Below are 26,358 nucleotides of genomic sequence, written 5' to 3' on the forward strand. Positions count from 1 at the left end.
AAGCAGAACGGTTGTGGATTTTAAGAGTAAAGTAATTCACAGAAACTGAGATGGAATTCTTTAGCTATAAACAAGCTTTAACTTTAGAGAGTTAAAATCACTTGTTGGAAACTTTGTACTGAACTCTTACTGATTTAATCTACTCTTTACTTTGTCTATTCTTCACATCTTTGACTGTACATTGTTTATATCTCTTCTCGTGGGTAACTGTATATGTATATTTCATCTGTATATAGTGTACATACATATAATAAATTATAAAAACATTATATTATAAAAAAAAAGAAAAGAATGAAAACGATTTATTTGCCCTAGCCTTTCCCATTAAATTAATCAATTTACTGTTATGGACACATCTAAAAAAAAAATACCAGATTAGATATGAAGAACGAAAGCAAAATGAGAAAAGATACCGTATACATTCTGATCGACGAGGAAGTGATAGTTTGCCATCACCTGAAACCAAAAGGTGATTATTTGCTTTATATTCCACATCTAAAACAATTTAACTACAAAATAAAAGGACGTGTATGCATCTACATAAAAGACACCATGCCCAAATTCACACCAAAAAAGTAAAACAGTAGTTTAACCCAACCCCTTGAGGGTACGGTGCGCGCATGTGTTCGTTTTAATTGCGCTCATTGGTAATGCGCTTAATTACGCCTGTTTTAGTGCGCTTTTGGATAATCTTCAGTTTGTTTGTTTGTTTGTTTGATTGATTTATTTCTGCGTTCAAAAATATACAAATTCAAAGTCAAAGTACAAAATTTCGAACAATAACAAATACAATGAATACAATGTTTACAAAAGTAATAAAATGAAAAATCATGTTCAATTATATCATTCGATAAACATGTACGAAGCATACAATAACATAAGAAATATGAAATATTTTCAATAAATTAGAGAGGTAATTTGGAACGCAGGAGACCACCATCGTGAGCGGTTAGGCTGAAGATGGATGGCGGCCTCGTAAAAAGAATTGGCGACATAACTCTCTTCGAAAAACTGAGTGACCAAGAGGGTGCGGTGCAAGTGCAGGTGCAGTGAGCAGTTGCATGATAAAGAATAAATAAGTCACGGTTTTGTTATACTAATTTAGAGAGGGGGAGCATATGATTGTATTATTTGTCGTTTAAGTGTAGCTTTTAAGGAGTAGATGGTTGAACAAGACTTTATGTTGTCGGGTAAATCATTCCAAATGTCCGGGCCAGAATGTCTAACAGATTTGTGTGTTATTGATAATTTGGGGTTTGTAAGATGGAAGTTTCCAGATATGCGAGTAGAGTATGAATGAACGGAATTATTAAACCTAAACATGTTATCAAAGGATGGTGGAAGCAGATTATTAATGTACTTAAACATAATAACTGCTACTTGAGTAGTGTTCAGATCGAAATTTTTTAGTGTTTTAAGTTTATAGAATAAAGGATCAGTGTGAGCTAAGAAATGCGAACCTGTACAAATACGTATGGCTTTCTTTTGCAGTTTGAAAATAGAATTGATTTTTGTCGAACCACAATTTGCCCATACACTATTACAATATGTTATATACGGGAGAACTAGCGAATTATATAGTAGGAATAAGGTTGCATGGGGTAGAAGAAACTTTAACTTGGAGATTATTCCAATACTTTTGGAAATGCACATTGTTACTTGGTGTAAATGATCATTCCAAGTCAAGGTTTCATCTATAAGAACACCCACAAACTTGGAATTAGTTTTCTTCTCTAGTAGCATACCATCGATTTTAATATATATAGGTGTTTCTGTATTATGAGAATGATGTTCAAAATACATGAAATGAGTCTTTTTTGTATTAAGTGAAAGTTTATTGGATTTAAACCAATCTGATACTTTGTTAATTTCATAATTCAAAGTATTGTTTAACGAATTAAGGTCTTTATGGGAATAAAAGATATTTGTATCATCGGCAAATAAGATAAAAGAAAGAAGGGGGGATGTATTGATAATATCATTTACATAAAGAAGAAATAACAGTGGACCTGAGATGGAGCCTTGAGGAACACCGCATTGAATTAAAAGAGGATCAGAATCATAACTATTAAATGTAACATATTGTCTTCTGTTTGTTAAATAATCTTTAAACCATAAGAGTGGCTGACCCCGAATTCCGTAATGACTGAGTTTGGAGAGTAGAATAGCGTGATTGAGCGTATCAAATGCTTTACTAAAGTCACAGAATATACCTATAACATGCTCTTTGTTAGCTATGGCACTTGTAATTTTGTCATAAATTTGAATTAATGCTAAGTCAGTTGAGTAATTTTTTCTGAAGCCATATTGATTTGAATTGAGTATTTTGTGTTTAGTGATCAATTTGTGTAGCCTATTATGAACGATCTTTTCTAAGACTTTAGATATACTTGGGAGTAGGGAAATTGGATAAGATAGTTACTAATTTCGTGAGGATCATCTTTTTTGAGAATGGGGTTGACTTTAGCTAGTTTTAATAGATCAGGGAAAACATCTTGCGATAACGAGTGATTAAATATGTGAGTTAAAGGCTTTGCAAGTGGATACATTATTTCTTTTAGGAGAGACATACTTATTTTATCAAAACCGTGCGATTTTGAGTTGTTAAGAGATTGGGTAATGTTAATAATTTCGCTAGGATTTGTCGGATTTAAAAAGAGGGACTCTTGGTTTTGATTGGAAAGATAGTCTTTAAAGTGTGCGTGAGTTCTATTAATTTTGCTGGCGAGTTCAGGGCCGATATTCGTAAAAAAATGAGTAAAATGAATTTGCATGAAGACTAGGATCATGTATTTTAGTGCCATTTAATGTGATATTATCCGTGGGTGGGGATTCGTTTTTTTCCCCATTACCTCTTTGATAATTTTCCAAGTTGCAGTTGTGTTTGAACTGGCCTTTTTTATTTTATTAGAAAAATGCAATCTACGGGATGTACGGATAAGTTTTGTTAATTTGTTTCGATAAATTTTATATGTGTTTAGGTTAGTGTCAGTTGGATTGTGTAAATGTAATTTGTAGAGGCGATTGCGTGTTTGTATTGATTTCAATAAACCTTTAGTTATCCAAGGATTCCTGGGTTTATTTCGCTTATTACTCATTTTGCCTAAAGGAATATTCTTTTCATAATAATATTGCAATTTGTTACTAAAATGTTTATATGCAGTATTGACATCATTTACACTATATACCTCAGCCCATCCCTCGAAAAATAAATCCTGTTTCAGCAATTCTATATTACGTTTGGATTCTTTGCGATATATAAGCTCATCAAATGATTTACGGCCAGATAGTTTGCATTCACAAGTTAAAAATATGGGTAGGTGATCCGACACTTCAGAACACAATATTCCACCGATGGTTTTGTTGTTATGTACGTTTGAAAAAATATTGTCAATCTGAGTTGATGAATGTGGATTTATTCTGGTGGGTTTATTAATAATCGAAAAAAGCCGTATGAATGCATCAACTGCATACAATTGGTTGAGTTACTGTTATCAGATGAGGGTGAGAAGTTGATATTAAAGTCACCAAGGATAAAATTGTGTTTATTTTCATCCCCTATTTTATGAAGATAAAAATCCAGTTCGTCACAGAATAAATCACAATTAGAATCAGGGGGTCTATAAATCAAACCTATGATGACATTTTTGGCATTTGAGTTATTAATTTCGATAAATAAGGATTCATCTTGTGTTAGTTTAATATCTGAACGGATTTTGAAGTTTATGTTTTGTGTAATATAAAACGCAACACCGCCACCTCTTCTTCCTTTGCGGTCCGCCCTAATCAACTTATAATTAGGCAAATTGAACATATCTGGAGAATTCTGATGTAACCATGTCTCACTTATTCCAATGACGGAAAATCCAAAATTATTTAAAGAGTGTAAAAGGTTTTCAACGTATTCGAAATTTTTGTTCAGACTTCTGGAGTTTATACGTAAAAGTGAAATATTGTCTGGTTTGTAAGAAAATGAATTTTTGAATTCTTGGGGTGTGTAGTATTTGCTCTCGTTTATATCGTCGACAAGAATATCGGGAGTGTGCGCGTGCGAATTCATTTAACGATACGTATTATGTAAAGTACCGAAAATTTGGAGGATGAGCAACTGCATGTGTGATGCTGGTGCGTTTGTGTGTGTACGAAGTGCAAGTGTGCGGGTAACTTCAAAATATAACACAAATAAAAATACAATAAGACCCATCTTGGTCACAGTTACAATAATTGCTTAGGAGCAACAGAGCGGAGCCCGACCGCCCGAGTAAAGGGTGTATTTTTGACACGCAAAATAGAGGGGCTGGGATGAAACAAAATGCTTGATAACAATAATGACAAATCGGAGTACGATTATTAAATGGCAAAGAGGGATTTGACATTCCCGCTCATCAAAACTAGTTCAGTCTATAACAATGGATTTTGTGATTGACACAGGAGTTTTGCAAAACAAAGAGATTTGTTGTGCGGAGGAGAAAAATGTATGCATGTTAAAGCAGACTCTGAGATGATGCTTAATAGCAATAACGTCATTTCGGAGTACAATAATATTAAATGGCAAAGAGGGTTTTGACATTCCCGCTCAAAAAAAACAAAAACAAAAAAAAGTTCAGTCAATTACAATATAACAGATAGACTCAAATTTTTGGAATGCTATACAGATAATAATTATTGATAAAGAGTGAGGAGTTCGGTCTTAATAATCCCAGTAATCAAGATCAAAGGTCAATAAAAACTTGTCTCCAGCTTCCAGCCCAGTGGAGGGTAAGCTATATACATTCCTGCATGATACAAAATGGAGCTGCATGACACCCGAATGTATAGAATCGTGACAATTTAGCATTAGTGAAAAAGTACAATTCCTTCAAGATTCAAATGTTTTTTTCCATTATTATTGGTCACAAAACAGTAAAACACACCAAAACATAAATGTAGATTCGAAATGAAAGTAAGGCTGCTCAAACAATGGACCCATCGCTCTATGCGTCGAGTATGTTTGTGATAGAGCGCCACAGCGGGCCGATGTGAAGATCGGTTAACCGTGGCGCGGAGAAGCCACGCCCTGTTCCTATACGTCAGACACGCGTAAGCGATAAGTCCATGTATTTGTTAAGGTTATAAGCACACGAAATTGCGAATGTATTTTTGATTGACACAGGTGATTAGAAAGATACATGCATGCTAAGGCAGGCTCGTATGTACATACTTGATAACTGTTATGACAATTCGGAGTACAATAATATTAAATGGCAAAGAGGGTTTTGACATTTCCGCTTATCATAAAAAAGAAAAAAGTTTCGTCAATTACAATATAACAGATAGACTCAAAACAGTTGAATGCTATACAGATAATAATGATTGATAAAGAGTGAGGACTTCGGTCTTGATAATACCAGTCGTCAAGATCAAAGGATAACGAATACTTGTCTCAAGCCCATTTGAGGGTAAAGAATACATTCCTGCATGATACAAAGTTCTACTGCATGTCCCCTGGAAGGAATACAATCATGACAATTTAGGATTAGTGACAACCGTACAATTCTTTCAAGATTCAAATGCTTTACCCATTTGGACAATCGAATTTTCCAACATGATAATTGTCACATACGAAAACCAAAAAATTAAAAATAAACAAATAAATTGAGTTTTGAGAAGAAAGTTAGGCTGGTCAAACAATGGACCCATCGCACCCATGCGTCGAGTATTTCTGAGATAGAGCACCACTGCGGACCAACATGAAGATTGGTCAGCCGTGGCGCGGAGAAGCCACGCCCAAACGTTAGACACATGTGAACGATAAGTCCATGTATTTGTTACATTTTAATAAGCCCATCATATACGAATCGCGTGACTGACACGGGTGTTTTGCAAATCAAAGAGATTCGTTGTGCAGATGAGAAATATTCATGCATACTAAAGCAGACTATGACATAATGTTTGATAGCATGACAATTCGGAGTACAATTATTAAGTGGCAAAGAGGGTTTTGACATGAATTCCCGGTCATCAAAACAATTTCAGTCAACCACAATAAAACAGATGGATCCAAAACAGTTGAACGCTATACAAATAATTATTGATAAAGGGTGAGGAATTCGTTCTTGACAATCCCAGTAATCAAGATCAAAGGTTAATACAAATTTGTCTACGACCCCTAGGCCAGTGGAGGGTAAGCTATACATTCCTGCATGATACAAAATGGAGCTGCATGACCCCCGAAAGGTCATGACAATTTGAGATTAGTGACAATACAATTCTCTCAAGATTCAAAAGCTTTACACATTTAATGCGGTTTTGAAAAGAAAGTTAGTCTGGTCAAACAATGGACCCATCGCACCCATGCGTCGAGTATTTCTGAGATAGAGCACCACTGCGGACCAACATGAAGATTGGTCAGCCGTGGCGCGGAGAAGCCACGCCCAAACGTTAGACACATGTGAACGATAAGCCCATGTATTTGTTACATTTTAATAAGCCCATCATATACGAATCGCGTGACTGACACGGGTGTTTTGCAAATCAAAGAGATTCGTTGTGCAGATGAGAAATATTCATGCATGCTAAAGCAGACTATGACATAATGTTTGATAGCATGACAATTCAGAGTACAATTATTAAGTGGCAAAGAGGGTTTTGACATGAATTCCCGGTCATCAAAACAATTTCAGTCAACCACAATAAAACAGATGGATCCAAAACAGTTGAACGCTATACAGATAATTATTGATAAAGGGTGAGGAATTCGTTCTTGACAATCCCAGTAATCAAGATCAAAGGTTAATACAAATTTGTCTACGACCCCTAGGCCAGTGGAGGGTAAGCTATACATTCCTGCATGATACAAAATGGAGCTGCATGACCCCCGAAAGGTCATTACAATTTGAGATTAGTGACAACAATACAATTCTCTCAAGATTCAAATGCTTTACACATTTAATGCGGTTTTGAAAAGAAATTTAGACTGGTCAAACAATGGACCCATCGCACCCATGCGTCGCGTATTTCTGAGATAGAGCACCACTGCGGACCAACATGAAGATTGGTCAGCCGTGGCGCGGGGAAGCCACGCCCTGTTCCTACTTTAGAAACACGTAAACGATAAGTCCATATATTTGTTACAGTAAGTTTAATAAGCCCATCATACATGAATGGTGTGACTGACACAGGTGTTTTGCAAAACTAAGAGATTCGTTGTGCAGACGAAAAAATATTCGTGCATGCTAAAGCAGACCATGACATAATGCTTGATAGCAATGACAATTCGGAGTACAATTATTAAGTGGCAAAGAGGGTTTTGACATGAATTCCCGGTCATCAAATTAAGTTCAGTCAACTACAATAAAACAGATGGACCCAAAACAATTGAATGCTATACAGATAATAATTATTGACCTAGAGTTAGGAGTTCGTTCTTGACAAACCCAGTAATCAAGATCAAAGGTTGATAAAAAAATAAAAAAATAAAAAAACTTGTCTCCAGCCCCCAGCCCAGTGGAGGGTATGCAATAAATTCCTGTATGATTAAAAAAAAAAATGTTACCGTATGACTCCTGAAAGGTATACAATCATGACAATTTAGTATTCGTGACAACGTACAATTCTTCCAGGGTTCGACTGCTTTACGTATTTGGACAATCGAGTTTTCCAGAATTTTCCAGAATTTTCCAGTCACAAAAAAGCAAAACACGCACACAAAAAACATTTTTTTTTTTTTTTAAAATGCAGATTTGAAATGAAGGTTAGGCTGCTCAATTAATGAACCCGTCGCTCAAAGCGTCAATTATCTTTGTGATAGGGCGTCACAGCGGACCGATGTGAGGATCGGTCAGCCGTGGCGCGGAAAAGCCGCGCCCTGTTCCAACGTTACACGCACTTGAACGACGAGCCCAAATATTTGATACAGTTTGATAAGCATTTCATACAAATATAGGCTTTGTGATTGATACAGGTGACCCTGCAAAACAAAGATTTTCTTTAAACCTTTCTGTCGGCATGCAAATAGTTTAACCATAATTGGGTGACATTAATGGTCTAGTATGCAATGATTCCATGGTCGGTTACCCGTTCAGATACATGTATTTAAGTCCAAGGGTTTATATATTGCTTTAACGACTATATTCAAGGTTAATGTTGCTGTAAATGGAACAATCTAACGTGGAAATATGCTGTAAAAGAGAGGGGTTAACACGAATCAAAATCCTGTTACAAAAAGCTTCCGTAATTCAAAGCAAGATGTACTTTGACACAAATACTTGCCCATAACCCAACGGGGGTGGGGGTGGGGGTGGGGAGGGGTTGGAAAATATGTAACTTCTAACCTGCGAATTAAGTGACGTCCAAGGGTCCATGGTTAGATGGTAGCTTTATCGGCCATGTACTACTCTACGGTCTATAGGGTGGTCTATACCCCGTGAGAAAAAAGGTGGGCGGGGCCAAAAATATACAGAGCTACATGTACATTCTTAGTTATAAATATATCCTGCGGTGGACTGCGAATTGAATGATGTTTATAATCAGGTTTTACCTTTGGAAATTGCAGTAATAATATAATGTAATACCTCCAACATTTGGTAAAGAGTTTGGAGTTGGCAAATGCTTGGGTTTAAACTTTCCATTCATCAAGTACAGCGATGGAAAATACATGCCTCCAACCTAACGGGTGTACTTTTCGTTGATCTCTAGGGTTTTAACAGTATTTTTTTTTTCTTTCTTTCTTTTTCCCCTTTTTTCTTCACACGTTACATGAAATGGCTTCCTGTAAATATATCGACCAAATTCATGGTTTTTGTAACAAAAAATATGAAAAAAGGAAGCACTTTAGTTTTATCTTAGAGCATAAGCAAAAATCAGAGTCCTGATTACAAAATTGCTTCAGAAATTCAAAATTCAAAACAAAGATTTACTTTTCATGTATTATTTTTATTTCTAAGCAAGGCATTTGAAACTCGATGCAAGCAATGTACAGTGATATTAAAGTGACATAGAATATAATTATAAGTATGATTTCATAAACTTCTCGTTTACTTTACTCACTTATATCAAATTTCGTTTTTCGGACCTCAAATTAAAAGATGAATAATTATTGTGTCACCTGGTAAAACGTTGATTTTGCTCATTCTCTGTAGGGATTCCATGTGGTAGAGCCTTTCTCCTTCCATTGGAGGACGATTTTAGCACCTTGCAACTTTATTCTCGTAGATTGGTTTTTCTCCTTTCGCAACTTGTAACCAATTTCAGCAAGATGGCCGCGATGAGCCTTCAGAGTGGGAGGGAGGTCCGTCCTGACCGTTATTCGAGGGGCAGGCGGTGGTGCATGTCGCATTTCCGCTGCGTTTCCTAGTTGCTGCGATGTTTCCTTCGGGCGTCTTTGGTTCTCAAAATAAGAAAGAATGAGATCTCTGTCTGGCATCTTGACGAATTTAGCGATTATCGGAGCGGGTCGGGAACGGGCTGGGGCACCGGCGTCTGGGGTCCTAGGTTGGTTGCGATAGGGTAATCTGTGGGCGTTGATCATTTGGATCTGTTTGGCGGTTTCCTCATCTATTCCAAGATGGATGAAAACTTTACAAAGCGTGCGATAGATATCCTCGTTTGGTTCGCTTTCAACCCCGTAGAATAGTAGATTTGGTTTTCTGTTGTAGATTTCCATCAGAAGAAGTTTTTCTTTTAGATTAGATATCTCCTCTTGAAGGGGCGCGATGCTAGCTGGTATGGAATTTTCTACTTCAGATATTTTGGCAGAGTTAAATTCAACTGAAGATTCCACATCTGTTAGGCGACGATGAAATGATTGTAGCTCGGTATTGATATTATCAAGTTTAGATAATATTTTATCTGAAAAGTCTGCAATGTCTCGTTGTAAAACCGCATTAGAGGGATCCGGGGTGGTAGGCGAACGAACTTTGTCAGTCGAGGTAGGCGAACGAACTTTGTCAGTCGGGGGAGCCGATGGGGCCGGCTGCTTACTTGCTGTTTGTCGGGTAGTGGGCCTCGGGCCATGGGATGCCATAATTTGCGTTGTGTAACGTGTAATCTTAATGGATGGCAGGAGCTCCGCTCAAACCGTCCGTTCAGCTCGAAGTCATGAATCAGGTCGTCCAGTGAAAGTGCGTTGCCCTTTGTAGAAAGTACCTCTATCTTCAGTGAAAGTGCGTTGCACTGTGTAGATAGTAGTACTATCTACACAATGTAACGAACTTTTTGCTTCTCCCACCAATAATGGGCGATCTATCTTTCATCACGTGATTTACTTTTGACCAATCGTAGAGCAAGATTCTTAGTATGTGGAATATAATACTAAATACTATAAAATTCTATAGGGTCTAAAGAGATAGAGTTTAAAGTAACAACATCAAAATAGAGACCTCTCCTTTAATGCACAATGCACGTCAAACAACGATTTCCTCCTTCATAAAAATCTTTTCTTTAAATCCGTATATAAGGGGGAATGCTCTCTAATAAAAATCACTCTGGAACACTTTTGAATAAATCATATGTTCACTGTTGAATCGCTCAATCATGAAATATATACATGTTGGTCATCTTTTTATCCAAAGTTCAGATTTACAGGGAATGTTACAATTGGATTGATAGCCCAGTCTAATTGAGTCAAAATGGTAACTAAAGCAAGTTACCCATGTGATCATCCCTTTGAACATGGTGAAAATATTTGAAGAATTTACTTTTATGTATCTTCGTTCCAATTGCGATGTATTTCATTTCCCATAACACAAATTACTTAACAACTATAATCACACAATCAGGAATTCGTTTTCATCAAATGTAAGTATTTCCACTCAAAGCATTACACGAATGTCTCGATGCTCTTCTCTTTCGGTATCTTGCTCATGCTGACAAGGACAACATCAGTTGCTGCTGACGAGGACGTATTCTTAGAGCTATGCGTGCCGCTACTCGATGTGGTAACATCTTGTCTCCTGATTCTTGCTGCAAGACAGGTCAGTCCCCACTGCTTACGAACCATTGGTTTACGAACACAGTAGAGCAGGAAGATGAACAGTCCTTGAAATGAGTTCAGTACAATGAAGATGGGCTCAACCACCTGGGATAACATGGAATAAAGATAATCATTACGAAAATGTGGCGGTTGAAACAGAAGTATCATTACGTCTTTATAACGGTTCCCCGTTCGAACACTCAACCTCGAGCACATTATATGATATAAAAGTATATTCGTTTTTATGATATTTCTAAACTTTCCTGTAACAGTAAACTATAAACTTTTACAATGTTTACAATAGAAAATGCGATTAATTTATGATTCTCTTATGGATATTGTTCTTTCTACTGCACCTGACTGAATTCTCGCATCATCAGAAAGTATCCAGTGATCCATGTAAGACCAAGCAGAAGGAGGATACAGATTGCATTTTGAACCCGTTCGATGCTCTCTCTATGTTCCACCTTGGCCTCTCTCTCGACCCGACCAGCGACATTAGAAGACTTCATCAGTTGACGGACGACGAGGGCAAAGATGACGACATTGAACAGGATGATGATTGTCATGGGAATAAAGAGACCACCGATTTGAGCCCACAATTGGAGAAAACATCTAGAGGTCCAGTAAAATTAAATCAAAAATTAAAAAATGAAAATCATTTAGCACTAATTCTACGAAAGATAAACGTTCCCCCAGCGTCAAATTGTAATAATACACTAATCTTTGTTACACCCCATTCCCGCCCCCCCCCCCCCCCCCCACTCAGGGGTCGGAATGACCGCATGCGTGTTGCCAAAATGTCCGGTAAAGGGGTACTTTTCGTGCGACAAAGTCCGGCCCGAGAATTGTAAATAAAGGGGTGTATTTGACTTTTCACCCGGAGATTTCTTTAAGAAGGGGGTGTTTTTTTTCTCTCTCTCATCTCTTTGGACTCCTGAGAAATTAATCTGAATTTAGGGGGGTACATTGAGCATTTTTCCTGATTTAGGGGGGTCTCCAAGGCAGGAAAAGCCCGCGAAATGCCTGCGAAAGGGGGGTTCGGAATATTGGCAGTCCTCAGATAGGGGGTGCTTTCAAAAAGAGGGAACGAGCATATGCGTACCCTAAATAACATTGAGTGGGGGGGGGGGGGGGCGGGCGGGCTCCCATTCTTATTACTATTGGGTATTTGGCATCACCTGCGCCTGGCAGGTAAAAAGCAAACTGAATCACTGTAACTCTTGTCTCATCTAATCGAGAGTGTGAAGGGGGACCACTACAGCGGGGTTTCCCCCATTCAAATACGAATAGTGCGGTTGGTTCTAAACTTGCAAAGTTTGTGACTCTCCTCTACAGGGGGTCACCATTTAACATCCAACCCAATAGACGGAGTGTTCTCCAATTAAACAAAGCGTGCGTCTATGAAATAGGGGTGGGGCTCGTTAGCACACAACGCAAGCTTCAGTCATCCGTCCCTGGTTGGAACTCGAATTTTGGTACTTCAGGCAGACGCTTTACCGACTGAGCCATTTCTACACAGGTATTTGAAATAATAATAATAATAATAATAATATGTCTTGTTTACCCAGGGAGCCTCATCAGTATTCAAACTGTTCTCCCTGAGGGCCCTGCAGTCATATTTAATATTTCAAATCCTGTGGCATGTATTTTTGTTTCAAAAGTAACATAAATGTCATGTCAGTTTTTAATTAAGCGAACCATACAAGACCGAGATTGCTTTTTGAAGCCAAATTTATAAAAGGAGACGGAACGCTGTATGAAAATCAAATGTGCTGCAATAATTTTGTTTAAATAAATATAACAAGATATTGTCGTATCACTATGCTCCTTCCTATTTTCTTAATAAAACTCTATTTTTTTTTAAATTATAACCTTGTCACGAAAGGCCCAACTGGCCGTGTTATAATACCACAAAACATTGTAAAATATATTTCTGTTTGGAGATTATGATATTAACAGGTTTGTAAACTACTCACAGATCTTCGTGCGCGTATTTGTCCTGGGCAATGGCTCCAGTTATAATGACAATCATTGCAGGAATACCTTAAATAATAAAAAAAAAGAAAAAGGGGGGAAGACAATTATGATTAATTATATTAATGTCAATGGACAGTTTTAAGGTCTTTCCGTAACAGGAGGTTAAGATAAAATGCCTGTTTGCAATCGCCATTGTGTGATTTAAGTAAAGTGAAAGGAAAGGGTGCAGATGGTAATTGTTATTACAATCGCTTAGATAACATAGCAAAGGGGGTCATGCCCGCCCCCCCCCCCCCCACTCAGAGGTCGGAATGACCGCATGCCTGTTACCAAAATGTCCGGTAAAGGGGTACTTTTCGTGCGACAAAATCCGGCCCGAGGATTGTAAAAAAAGGGATTTATTTGACTTTTCACCCGGAGATTTTTTTAAAAAGGGGGTGTTTTTTCTTTTTTTTTCTCTCATCTTTTTGGACTCCTGAGAAATAATTCCGAATTTAGGGGAGTACATTGAGCATTTTTCCTGATTTAGGAGGGTCTCCAAGGCAGGAAAAGCCCGCGAAAAGCCCGCGAAAGGGGGGATCGGAAATGTTGGCAGTCCTCAGATAGAGGGGTGCTTTCAAAAAGAGGGAACGAGCATATGCGTACCCTAAATAACACTGAGTGGGGGGGGGGGGGCGGGGGGTCATGTGGCATCCAGGCATTCAGATAAGATGTATAAAGACCTCGTTTGTGTTTTTCTTCTTCTAGAGTACAACGATCAATTTGTGGATCGCTCGACAGATGTACAGATCTTATTTAAATGGAAAGCCGTTTTGAACGATTATGTAGACATCACAAATGGCCTGCCCCAGATGTGACCATGCATCTAAAACTTTTACGCTGTAAAGCCATGATACTGTGAAATTAAGCATCAATAGAGTCGGCAAAATTCACCCTCCCGTTTCAGATAATCATCTGCCTACCCCAAAATGTCACATATTTTAAAAAAGATGGTAATGAAACCCTTTCACGAAGAAGAAATCATGCATGCATATTGCAATCATTGAATACAACTCTTTTAAATGCAGGTAATTTAATATTATCGTTGTTGATATACATTTCATATGTATTTTATTCTATAAATCACTCTAAATTAAATAAATATATATACTTAGATTTGGTCTATTCATCCGTACAGTGCTCAATGCTTATAGGCAGAGCAAAATAGTCTGCATAGTTCCATTAGTCTGCCTTATCCAAAATATATATATATATATATATATATATATATTTATATATATATATAAATATCTAAAATAATATTCTGTATCCATTAAAAACCCATATAATTTTGTAATGATTTTAAAAATGGTTATACCCCAAGCAACGGCACCAGCTTTGACCATGAACTGTGGAATGTAGGTATCAAAGATCTTGACGATGATGAGATAAGTATTGTATCCCTCCACACCCATCCACGTGATCGAAGATAGAACGAAGAAGTGAACGAGCGCTGTAATGAACCCGCATGGACCTGCCTTTACATGACATTGACGTTTGGCGCTGTCCAGGGACATCATGACAATGAACGATACGTAGAGACAGAGTAACGTCAGGCACAGGCAAATAAAGATCTGGTTGGTCTGTTTTCCCCTCAGAACTCTTTCAGTTAACAAAAATATAAAGTTAATTTGTATTTGATTAATACATTTATGAATGTAATGCATATATTATTATTTAGAAATACAACAAATTGGTGCTAGAGATTAATGATTTTAAAGGCAATAGCAAAATATGCAGCATCCAGAATTTGTCCGTCAGTTCGTCCGTACCGCTTTTTCGTTTAATACTGCAATTTCTCCAAAACTATCTGAGATATTAACTTTATAATAATATGTATCACCATAGGAAGACAATCCGATTAGATTTTGGAGTGACTAGGTCAAAGGTCACAGAGGTGAACTTATGAAATTTCAGGTATTGGCCTCGGTATCTTGATACCTTCAGAACCACTAGAGATATGAGGGTCAAACTTAGTGACAATATGTATTACCATATAGGAAGACAATCTGATCAGATTTGGGGTTAATAGGTCAATTTCCGAAATTCTAGATACACTACTATCAGCCTTGCAATCACGATATAATTTATCAAGAACCACTCGAGATATAGGGTTCAAGCTTTGTAATAGTATGTGGCATCGTTGGAAGACAATATGATAAGATTTTTGGTAAGTAGGTCAAAGGTCAATGGTCATAGAGGTCAATTTCTGAAATTATTTTTTTAAAGCCTTGCTATAAACATGATGACATTATTACTACAATGTATTAATAGGAAGATAATCCAATTACAGTTTGGGGCTATAGTAGATCTATATCATTCAGTTGACAATTGTTTATATTTTATTTTTATTTCATCGTAATATGTCATTAATAATTACATCCTTTTCCTATAGTGAATTAATGGCGGATGCACATGGGAGAATTTGTCTTGTTTTATTTCTTGACGCAACGTGATCCCGCATCTGTGTTTAAACAACAAATCTGAAGTAAAATAATTATCCAGACGCTTTACTATAATTGTATAGATATTTATGAGATGGATAACCTTAAAAAAATAATTTGGACTAGACTCTTACCTATTTGATATATATGTTGCAAGGGTAACAAGTAGGCTTACTATTGAAATACAACATCCTATGTACGTTAGAACTTCGTATGCTTGCTCAGAAGGCCCATCCTCTCTGGAAGTATCCTACAAAAAGAATAAATTTATCACCAATATTATTATCCAGCTCATTATATACACTCAACCAAAACATAGAGCTATATGAAAACCCAACATATATGTGTGAGTTCTAGGTTAGTTAGGATTGCTGTCATTAATTTGTCGCCTTGGATGGACACACCCCATGTGAGAACCCCCATCCCACACCAACCAAAAAATCCACTCCTGAAATTAAAAAACAAGAAAAGGAAGAGGACAAGGAAGATCATAAGCGAGAAAATACAAGAAACAAGAAAAATGCTCAAACTATCCACAAATGAAATCACTTCAATCAAACGCTACGTTCTCTCTTTTAAATAAACTTTATCTCTAAAATTAATGAAGAACTATAGAAATTTAAATAGACCGCGATTACATTGTGTGTTTACAAGGGCTTCAGTATAGAAAGACAATAGCGGGCACTTCCCACAAAAATCCGAGGATCGTTGTTTAAATGTGGAAGTCTCTTCCTGGAAAGAAATATTCCTCGCAACTTCCAACGTTAAAGATGAAAGTATTTCCAATGGGGGAGAGATAAAATGCAATCCCTCGGGATTCTCAGGCAACGTGCTCTGACAAATAAAGATGAGAAAGATCTTACCATAAGGACGGCAAAGTTGGTGAGATGGTTACACCCACAAACGATCTTCTCCTTCTCATCAGAAGGAGGATCACAGTTATCATCATCAGGTGGTCTAATTCCAGATGCCGAAATAAGATGACACCCTTCTTGAGACCAGTCACGAAAGCCAACATCCCAGTATGAACACGACGGATTCGTTAGATCAGTCTTGTAAGGGAATTCAAATATAAAATATAGTGCATATGACTATTAGTTGTTTTCATAGGAGTTCAACTATTGTTAAGAAACACATAATGCATCCCCTTGTCTGATATAGATACAAGAGAATCGCATACGATACAAATAATACATGTTTGAGAGCAGGCGCGGATCCACGAGGGAGGAGGTCGACGGGCCTGCCCACTCCCCCCCCCCCCCCCAAATAAAAAAAAAAGAAAGAAAGAAAAAGTTTCTCACAAATTAGGCTGGCTGAGCCGGCGCAAAATATTTCCTGAAAAATTGGACCCCCTCCCCCCGCTTACTCACCGGCAGGCTGAGTCGCAACTAAATATTTTCTCACGGTCTGGCTTAAGTAATTAATGCACGCACACGTGATCAATTTTGACACTTCTTATTGGGTAAATTCTTGATCCCATTTTAAAATGTGAAAGAAAGATACGGCAATAATACTTGAAGATGAGAGAAAGCACATCTTTTTGTGCAGAAACTTCGAAAATGACATTCCTTAGGGCCTACCTCTATCGGGGTAAACGTAAAATTGATGGGTTCTGTCAGATTTGCTATCGTCTCGTTTCCGATGCTCAGTGATATTACAGGTGTGTTAGCAGATCGGTTGGTTCCTTCACTCGTGTTCTTCAATGATTTAGAAATGAAAAGGGCTGGTGAGGAAAAGACGCTGAAGATCACGCGAACATAGCCGCCAGAATTAGAACTTCCTCTAGATATCGACGGTAAAGCAAAAGAAATCGCAGATGGTATGTTGACAACAGCGATATTATTGGGTTGTGTAGCTTCAGCATGATCTCCTTTTGAAGTTTGGATGCTGGTGTCAGAATTGGTCAGATCAGATCTGTCTCCTGTTAACGAGAGGACTAGGCCTTTTAAGATGGCATTGGTAGATACACTTTTGACCTGAAAAGTTCAGAAAAAAATATAATTTGAAAACAGTCAAATATGAACGTTGCTTTTGCCATTAATACTAGAGTATATGCAGGATTTATAAAGCGCTAAATGCACTTAAAATTTAGATACTCAAGAGGCGAAGTATTCTAATCGGGAAATGAAGCTCATTTTGGCATACATACATACATATTGGTATTTATTGAGCGCCTTTACATGAACATGCTCAAGGCGCTTTACATTTTAAAATACAAACATAATTGTTATATACTCTCCAAGTGCATTACACTCCAAAAAAAAGATGACAATTACAAAGAAAACAAATGGGTTTTTAAATGTTTCTTAAATAATGCGACTGAGGTGCAAGAACGAATGCTTAAAGGGAGACTATATGGCAAGTTTCACTGACAGATATTTTATTTTGAGCAGGAGTTTTAGTAGATATCAACTATATTCACAGTTATTTACATTCTTCTTGATGGAAATAATTGGTCTTTGCTGCTCTGCTAAGGGGAAAAGGGTCTGCTATAATCGGCGTTTTATTCGTCATAGAATATCAACATTTCTACGTACCTGCACGGCAATATTTGGTTGTTGAATGGTAAAATTTCCACCGGCCTCTACAGGTATGCTCTTGATCCGCTTCTCAAATACGCTGACGACTTTACTAACAGAGTCTGATGCTGATTCAAGTTGTGTTGAGTTAACCTGAGCAATGTTACTCACTATTGCAACAATGGATGCAGTAACCTGTTATTCGAAATCATATAAGCACCGTCACTTACATATTCTGAATGCAGTAGCGTATATTAGCTTGACATTTTTAAAAAATAGGTGGGATTGAGGATAAAATTTGGACAGTCGGATTTGACAAGTTCTTAAATAAAATGGCAAATTCAAATCTTCACAGTGACAGGCCAATACATTGACTTTAATTTAGTAAGATAGCCAGATTAGCAAGTGAAAAGATTAAACAAAGTGAGTCGTAATTTACTGGACACGTTTCACAACAAATTGCATTGAAAAAAAGAGTCGAAATTACATGAAATATTTTTAGAAAGAGTTGTATTCGCGAGACTAAAATAATAAACTTACCTTTTCACTGTAGTTCGTTTGAGTAAATTGACCAATATTTGAAATTATAGTTGCAATCGAAGAAATGTCATCAGAGACGATATCATCGGTGTTACTTGTCAACACACTGACCTCCTCACTGAGCTTAGCAACATTCTCATCTGATACCTCAACCTTCACACAAACAATTTAAATACCAGTCCAATTGTGTTTGCTTTCATTATTCTATAGAGTCATTCAAACAAAATAAAAAGTATAGATGAACTTTCTTTTTACATCAGTCTTCTGTCTACAGGAGCGGGGGTGTCCACTTTTGTGGCAGGAGCCCTTTTTCATCTACAAATGTTGCTCACAATACAGACTAGGTAAAATCTGCCTCAAGTCAGAGAAGGTATTAGCCTACCTGTTTTCATTTCTAAGTATAACAACTTAATATCACTGAATGTTCTGCTTTCATCTCTGTTTTATTCATTGGGCTGATTTTTTATTCAATTACTTTCGTAAACATTTTATTCATTGTATTTGTTATTGTTCGAATTTTCTACTTTGAATTTGAGTTTTTATCTTTTTGAACGCAAAATAAAATCAATCAAACAAACAAACAAACGAATGTTATGTCGTTTCTAGGATTGTGTATAATCAGTAAAAAACTTTAAAACCACATTGAAATTGGCTTGGTGAAAATCTAATTGCTTTCAATCGGTCCCGAATATTCCATAATGAGTGGTCTCGAGAAAATAATCTTGAAAGGGTTGAAAAAGATATCTCAATATTTAAAATACCTCTGAAAATTGGCTCAGTAAATCGCTGACATTTCTGAATGGTCCACAGTTATCCATGGGACGCCATGTACTCTGTGAAATCAGATCACCGACGCATATGGCACGCCCGATTGGTTGGGTGGCTGTCAAACAAATTCACAAACATTTACTATTCCCCATATTATTATTGATTTAAATAAATATTTTGATCTTTTTTAATGGAAAGTGTCTTGATAAAATCATTTAAAAAATGATGACAAAAATCATATTTATTGGATAATACAAATATATAGCTTTTGAAAACTTAAATCGTCTAAAGTTCATATATATTAATGTAAATTTCTTCCGTCAAAATTTGTTGGGAATTCGTCTTCTAGAGTTTCCCGTTTGTTCATTTAAATTAACTAGACTCGGAATAACTATTTACAGTTGAATTTTATACAGAGAGGGATAGAGGCAGGCAGAACGTGCATGAGAAGTAATTTACCGTTCGTTGTGTTGAATGGACATACTTCAGTAGGTTCTGTTGAGTTCGCCCATGTTCCGTTCTCACCCTCTAGGAAATTGATTTTTAGTCCAAAACGCGATGACGTCCATGTCATATTCTTACAGATCGCTGGGTTCCATAAATATAAGAAAAAAACAAATATAAGGAGCAAGCACTAAAGGTATTAATACTGTGTTCGTTTTGGATGAAATAAGACAGTTTTGAGTTCTCATAATGGTCTGTTTATACAAACAATATCGTTAAGACACTAAACTTCCTGCAAAAATATATTCACTATTTTTAAATGCATGCCATCGTTCTTTTCCGAGCCACTATGGCAATTGTAAATGCAGACAACAATTATGTGTAATCTTTAACAGTCGTTGTAAAATGACAATCTATTTTTTCGTAATTATTATGTAAGTAGAAGTCAATATTGACTTGACTTATCCTTACCCGTGTTCTCGATTTCTACACTGCTGACATCGAGAAAACCACTGGAATTTTCAGCCAATCGGTAAAGAACTTGACTAACAAGATCTAGTTCATGAAATGCAGTCAGAATGGAATTCTTGATGTAGACATTCAGGTCAGCAATCACAACTGCCTGCCGGGTGAGCTTGTTGCATACCACCGATGGTGACATATCCTTGAAAGCGGCATCATTCTTAAGACCTTCAAGAACCTATAAAAAAACGAAATATATCATGGTGTATTAATACCATTTTGTTTTGATTTTTTTTTTCTTCTTCTATTCCTCTTTTGACTATTAACATAAAAGGTACATAATGGATTGGATACAGGCGTTATGATTTTGGGAGATATAATGGTATTACTGCGAAAAGTTTAAAGCATTTTCAAATTATGTTCCAACCGTTGTAGGCTAATAAAGCTTAATAATTACAAACGTTGGATCAAAATATCAAAGGCCCTTTTATCTTTCAAACATTTAAATTTTTAATCACAGGGTAAACAATGTTCATTTTAGAGATTGAGACCAAAATAACCTGATTGTATTACGGCACATTTCAATATAAGTCTTTCTAAGCATGGATCCAATGTTTTGTCCTTGTCTTCAATCTTTCCTATAAATATATTTCTTAGTACTTACAAATTTCGTGATGTTGAGTGATATCTCGAGATAGCGGGCGGAAGTTTGTTCAGAGAGGACATCATTCGAAGTGAGATTGAATTTCAAATTAGAAAGTTGGATGTTGGTCACACCTGCATCAAAGAAACGTCAAATATTAAATTCGTATAATAATAATAATAACAGTATTTATGAAGCACAACATATCCATCTCTAGAGATGCTCAAGGCGTATACAAATATTTACATTTATATCAGGAATTCAACATACTAATAAGATTAAATGAATATCAAATGTTAAATTACATGTAAGTTCATCATGGCATCTTAATATAATTATATAGATCACTGTAGTTTCAGGAACATCTGTGTTACCTTTTGCTTATAATCTTTTCTTATTCCTTTTAAACGACTCTTTCAAGTTGAACTGCCTTGAGAAAATATACCATCTTTCAATACACATCGCATGAAAGATACACCAATTAGGTCTTCGGAAAAGAATATATGCACACTATATTGTGTTTTTTCTGTTACAAAACCCTTAGTTGTATAACAAATTAAAATCGAGGCTATCTAACTGATATTAATTGGATTGGGGATGTAATATATGTTTTTCAGACCGCGAGGGATCTATAGTTTTCCTCGTGAACATAACCACTTTGGAAAATATAACCCCAAAGCGGTCCAAATATTGTTATACCCCGCCGGAATAGAAACAGGTTTCCGGTCCTGCAATATAGGGCATGCAGATTGATGGAAAGATAAGACAAAAACACGACATTCTATTATGCAAAACCAAATTAGATAATATTATTAATGCAAATATTGTTGTTGTATATATATATACATTGAATTATTCTTAATGCTAATATTGTGAATTGTCACTAGAAAGTGATCTAACTATTGATGACAATTCATTGTCTTTGTTAATTATATGGTATTTTAACTAGTAGTATATTTGAAACAATTGTGAAATAAATATGATATGTTTTTAATTGTAAATTGTCATGCAATTCAGCCCAGGCTGCGAAATGATGATATTAATAAACTGAACTGAACTGAACTGAACCTCACCTTCAACGTAGATAGATGCCCTCTCCGTGTCTAAAAATCGTTCATTTCCAAAGCCTCGGCAGAAGTAATATCCAATATCACTTGTGGAAACGGATTGTATAACTAGAGTGCTTTGATTTGTCTTGTTGGGTAGAGGATGACCATCTTTGTACCACGCGTAAGATTCAGCATTGTTGAAGCCGCATGTGAGCTGTACAGTGGTGCCCATATTCACCGTTTGGTTCTTAGGATGATTGGCTACTTCAACAGGAACTGTATTTAAAAAAAATTAGAATCGTAGGAGTTAGAGGTGTCGTAGTTTTGAATTAAGCACTTGACTTGAACTTCAAAAGTCGTGGGTTCGATCGACAATATGGCATTTCTGTCTTTTGGCAAGGCATTAATATAAAAGTAAAACAAAGCAGTGAGGGCATTAGTAAGAATTACCCCCCACAAGGTACCTTGGGAACAGTCTAACACACCCCAGGCTATAGCCGAGGGTGTTTGGACTGTTTCGAAGGTACCGAGTGTAGAAGAAAAATTATGAAATTGTTGTGTATCAATTGTTTTAAGCATATTTTTCATTAGCATTTACCAATGACCGGTCATTAGTAAAATTACGTGTTAAGCAAAATAAATGCCTGGTCACGTGTACGCTCTCTACCAATCATTTGATTAGGATCCGCTCCATCATCTCATGATGTACATTTGCCACTTCATACCCAGGAGAGAAATGGTTAACTGGTAGGATGACGAAAGCCTTTGTGTTAGTCATTGTCGTAAATTATATCCTCACGGTGACTATTATGGTATATATATATATATATATTCCCCAGAGAGTGGAGATGGTGCACAATGTGCGTGAATGAATTCGATGACCGGGGTAATAATACCTGTAAAGCGCTAAGAGAAGGTGTTTCGTATTAAGCGGTTTATAAATTAAAATTATTGTTACTATTATTAACATCATTATTATTGGCATAGGTAGAGCTTTGTGGCATTATAGAGCAAAGCTATTCCACAAAACAAAAAAAAGTGGACAATTACGTCTTCCAAAATTTAGAACGACACAAGGTCAATTTTTATTGTCTTTTGTGGGCAAAGAGTTTTGGAAAAGATTACCTTTTAATGTCAGATTAACAAGGTCTAGAAATAGGTTTGTTGAACAAATCATGAATGAAATATCAAAAATAATAATCTGCATATGTACTCAAATTATATTTTACATTATCAATTTGTAAATTGTATTGTAGTCGGCAATTCATTATATTTGTTTTGTTACGTTTTCTAAACTAATTTGTACCAATATACTTTGTTTAGCTGTTAAGGGTTAGGCCCGACAAGCACATGTGCTATTATCTTGCCCCTTTTACTAACCAATGGTTTCTCTTCTTGTATATGTAGACACACTGAATGAAATGTATTACTGTATTGCTGTTGGTAAATAAATCAAATAAATCAAGTAAAGGGCTACAAGGAGCCATCAAGAATTCAAAGATCGTGAGGTTAAGTTTATCATCGCCCTTAGAACAAATTAAATGCATTCCCATATCAATTCACTTATACGGGGTGTCTCCTCGGATAAAATAACTTGAAAATAATTTTAAGGCAAGTACCACAACTATTTAACAATGTAAATTAATGAACATCCATGCCGGGTAATCCTCGATCAAACCTAGAACGAAACAACCAATATGACTTATAGGTTATTGTCATTTACTGGCACTCACTATTTAACCTGCCACATCCGATAGGTAATCCGCCAATTACTAAATTCAACGCTATTTAATAAATTTCATTCAATTAAATTTTTACTTGATAGACACGATATTTTGAGGAAAATAGAAAAAACTCACGGGTTGGTTCAGGAATGACGTCACAATGATCGCCCTCGTATTGACCATGGCAGGCACATTGGTATGGTCCTGATCCTTCATAGCTACAATCACCATTGATACACGGATTAGGAACCTTACAAGGGTCTATAGATATAAAATCCAAAGAAAGGGAGAGAGAAAAAAAAAACATTAACGTAGGCATATAAAGCAGAAGTGAGGGATGAGGGAGTGGGGAGCTACAGCCCCCCTCCCACATCCCCAAGAATCAAGAAACACCCAGGATTCTGTCAAACATCAGCTCCCCATCGGGTAGCGGTAAGCAATAAGGAAATCACATTGGCTGTAAAGGGTTAAAGATGAAGTTGAGTTCTGGTCATTCGATTGCATTGTGAAAGAAACGGTGTGGAATCGACCAGAAAAGGTTGATCATCTAGCATATAAGAATTTGTGTGTATTGCAAGGTTCTGGAATCATCAAAATGATAAGAAATTTGGCCAAGTCTTGGTAAAGCTACAAACACTGTACACAGAAAGATGTATATGGGACTACACGAACACGTGGCGTAAAAATCCTACCCCCCCCCCATCAAATTGGTTTATTAACATGATGATAGTGCCTATTATCATGATTATTTGTTGGTTAATTTGCGCTGATTTACTAAATTTATGTACGCATGAGGTAATAGTAAAAAATGAAATATCAGTATCAATAATATCAATAGAAATATTAATGATAGCATAAGTAGATATCCATGTACAGATAAATGTACAAAGCCTGGTCTCAATGGTATACTTACTTTGTACAGTAAACAGAAAAGTACAGTTGGCAATGTTTCCAGAATAATCTTTAGCTTCACATGTGATGTTAGTGTCTCCAAGGCTAGAGAGATCTATGGGTGTGTGATAGCAGTTAACGGACGGATCGGGATCTAAGTTGTCTGACACAGATGGGATGAAAGCATTGATAGCAATTTGACGTTGATCCGCGATGGCTGTTTGGACATGGCACTCCAACATAGGAGGCTCCCTGTCTGCGAAAAAAACAAGAAGACAAACTACAACGATGGGAGTTATAGTGTACGTAGCAAAAATCTTAAATTAATATGAAGTTCAACTGCCTTGTTTTGCTTACTTATTTAGTACATGAACGAACCCACAAGATTAAAAGTTGTATCATACTAAGGAGGATATTAGCTGGTATCTATTTGATCATACCTTGCACTGTAACCACGAACGTACACGTCCCAATGTTTCCTGATTCATCCGTAGCATTACAGGTAACATTGGTATCTCCAAACTGGAAGACATCACTGGATGTATGAGAGCAGATCACAGACGGACTAAGATCAGTATTGTCTGATGCATTAGGGTTGATGGTGATGTGGGAAGATGTACGAAGACCTTGGTCCGTGGCGGAAGTTACGTCAGGGCAGGCCAAACAGGGAGGGTCGCCATCTTGGAATATTGATTTTGGGATAAGAAAACATAAAGTGAGTGGTGGCCCAATACATGGTTTACAAAATAACCACAAGAAAATGATCATGTTTAATGTATTTTAATTTGAAAGTAAAACTACCCCTGCCACATATCCTCTTACATTATGGCCGTGTGATCTTGCATCACTTAATTACCGGTGTAGTACCCTCCCCGTACCATAATACTAGTGGCTCCTCTCAATGGCTGAACCATCCAACACCACTGAAATTGAGAACTTGAGGGGTGGCTGGCAATATAGTGTTACTAATACTGGATCTTACACTTTCTTGACTAATTACAGACCCAAACAATCCAACCCCCCCCCCAAAAAAAAAGCACACAATAGAATTGATAAACCGATTATGGGTTATAAAGTTAGATACATTCAACAAAATATTTTGCAAATAAAAATATAAATTAACTCAACTGTAAAGTTACAGCACTGGCAACTACGATTCAGGAATTGTCATGCACATGAAACGGAGTTCGGGCATTGGGAAAGTATACTAGATTTTCTTGTTATAACAAAGTTTAACTATAATATTCTTCAATTCCTGAAATACTCTATTAAAACACGAGTGTCAACTGAATGGCTGAAATAATTTTATGATAATATTGTGGTTATTCTTCCGTTTTGATACGTACCTTTGACGTTGACCGTGAAATCGCATGTCGCGTAGTTTCCCAGATCATCTCGTGCAGCACAGGCAACCCAAGTGTCTCCATAGTAAAATGCATCATGTGAAGTATACGTACAGCCAATAGAGAAGTTATGATTGTCAACGGAACCATTCACGCGTGGGGTGATGATGACAGTAGATGATGTAGTGAGACCTTTATCCGTGGTCGAAGTTAGGTTTCCACATTGTAGCTTGAATGTTCCTTCATCTTCATATTCAATTTAAGATTAAAACATTTAAATTACAGTATACTGATTAGTTTAACCTTCTGATAACAGATGTTATGAGCCCTATTCATACTAAACACACACTAGGATTCGGAAAGAAAAACAATTGTTATTCCTTAAGAAAGCAGTATGCGTGTCTCCTGTATCAATTGGCAAATGTGACCTCTTCCCCCCCCCCCCGCCCCCCCCCCACCCCGGACGTCCTGTTCTTGCTGCGATCTTCTATATATATATATATATATATATATATATTGTTAATACTTACCATCCCCGGAACTGTCTCCATTTTTCACCAT

General features: G+C 36.7%; 1 protein-coding gene across 1 annotated transcript; it reads right to left on the reverse strand.

The window, feature by feature from the left end:
• Positions 1 to 10,248: 10,248 nt before the first annotated feature.
• Positions 10,249 to 26,358, reverse strand: LOC575606 (adhesion G-protein coupled receptor G7). The gene is made up of 19 exons (XM_030988962.1): positions 26,328 to 26,358; positions 25,801 to 26,043; positions 24,895 to 25,134; positions 24,477 to 24,710; positions 23,699 to 23,824; positions 21,864 to 22,115; positions 20,812 to 20,924; positions 20,157 to 20,385; positions 19,701 to 19,829; positions 19,235 to 19,356; positions 18,474 to 18,626; positions 17,952 to 18,128; positions 16,995 to 17,390; positions 16,278 to 16,466; positions 15,549 to 15,664; positions 14,289 to 14,572; positions 12,931 to 12,997; positions 11,308 to 11,566; positions 10,249 to 11,056 (listed from the first exon to the last, which is right to left on the reverse strand). Exons 1-19 carry the CDS (start codon positions 26,356 to 26,358, stop codon positions 10,799 to 10,801), a joined length of 3,618 nt encoding a protein of 1,205 aa, XP_030844822.1. The 3' UTR covers positions 10,249 to 10,798.

The sequence above is a fragment of the Strongylocentrotus purpuratus genome, unplaced genomic scaffold, assembly GCF_000002235.5.
Source record: "Strongylocentrotus purpuratus isolate Spur 01 unplaced genomic scaffold, Spur_5.0 spur5_scaffold_18, whole genome shotgun sequence".
Lineage (NCBI taxonomy): Eukaryota > Metazoa > Echinodermata > Echinoidea > Camarodonta > Strongylocentrotidae > Strongylocentrotus > Strongylocentrotus purpuratus.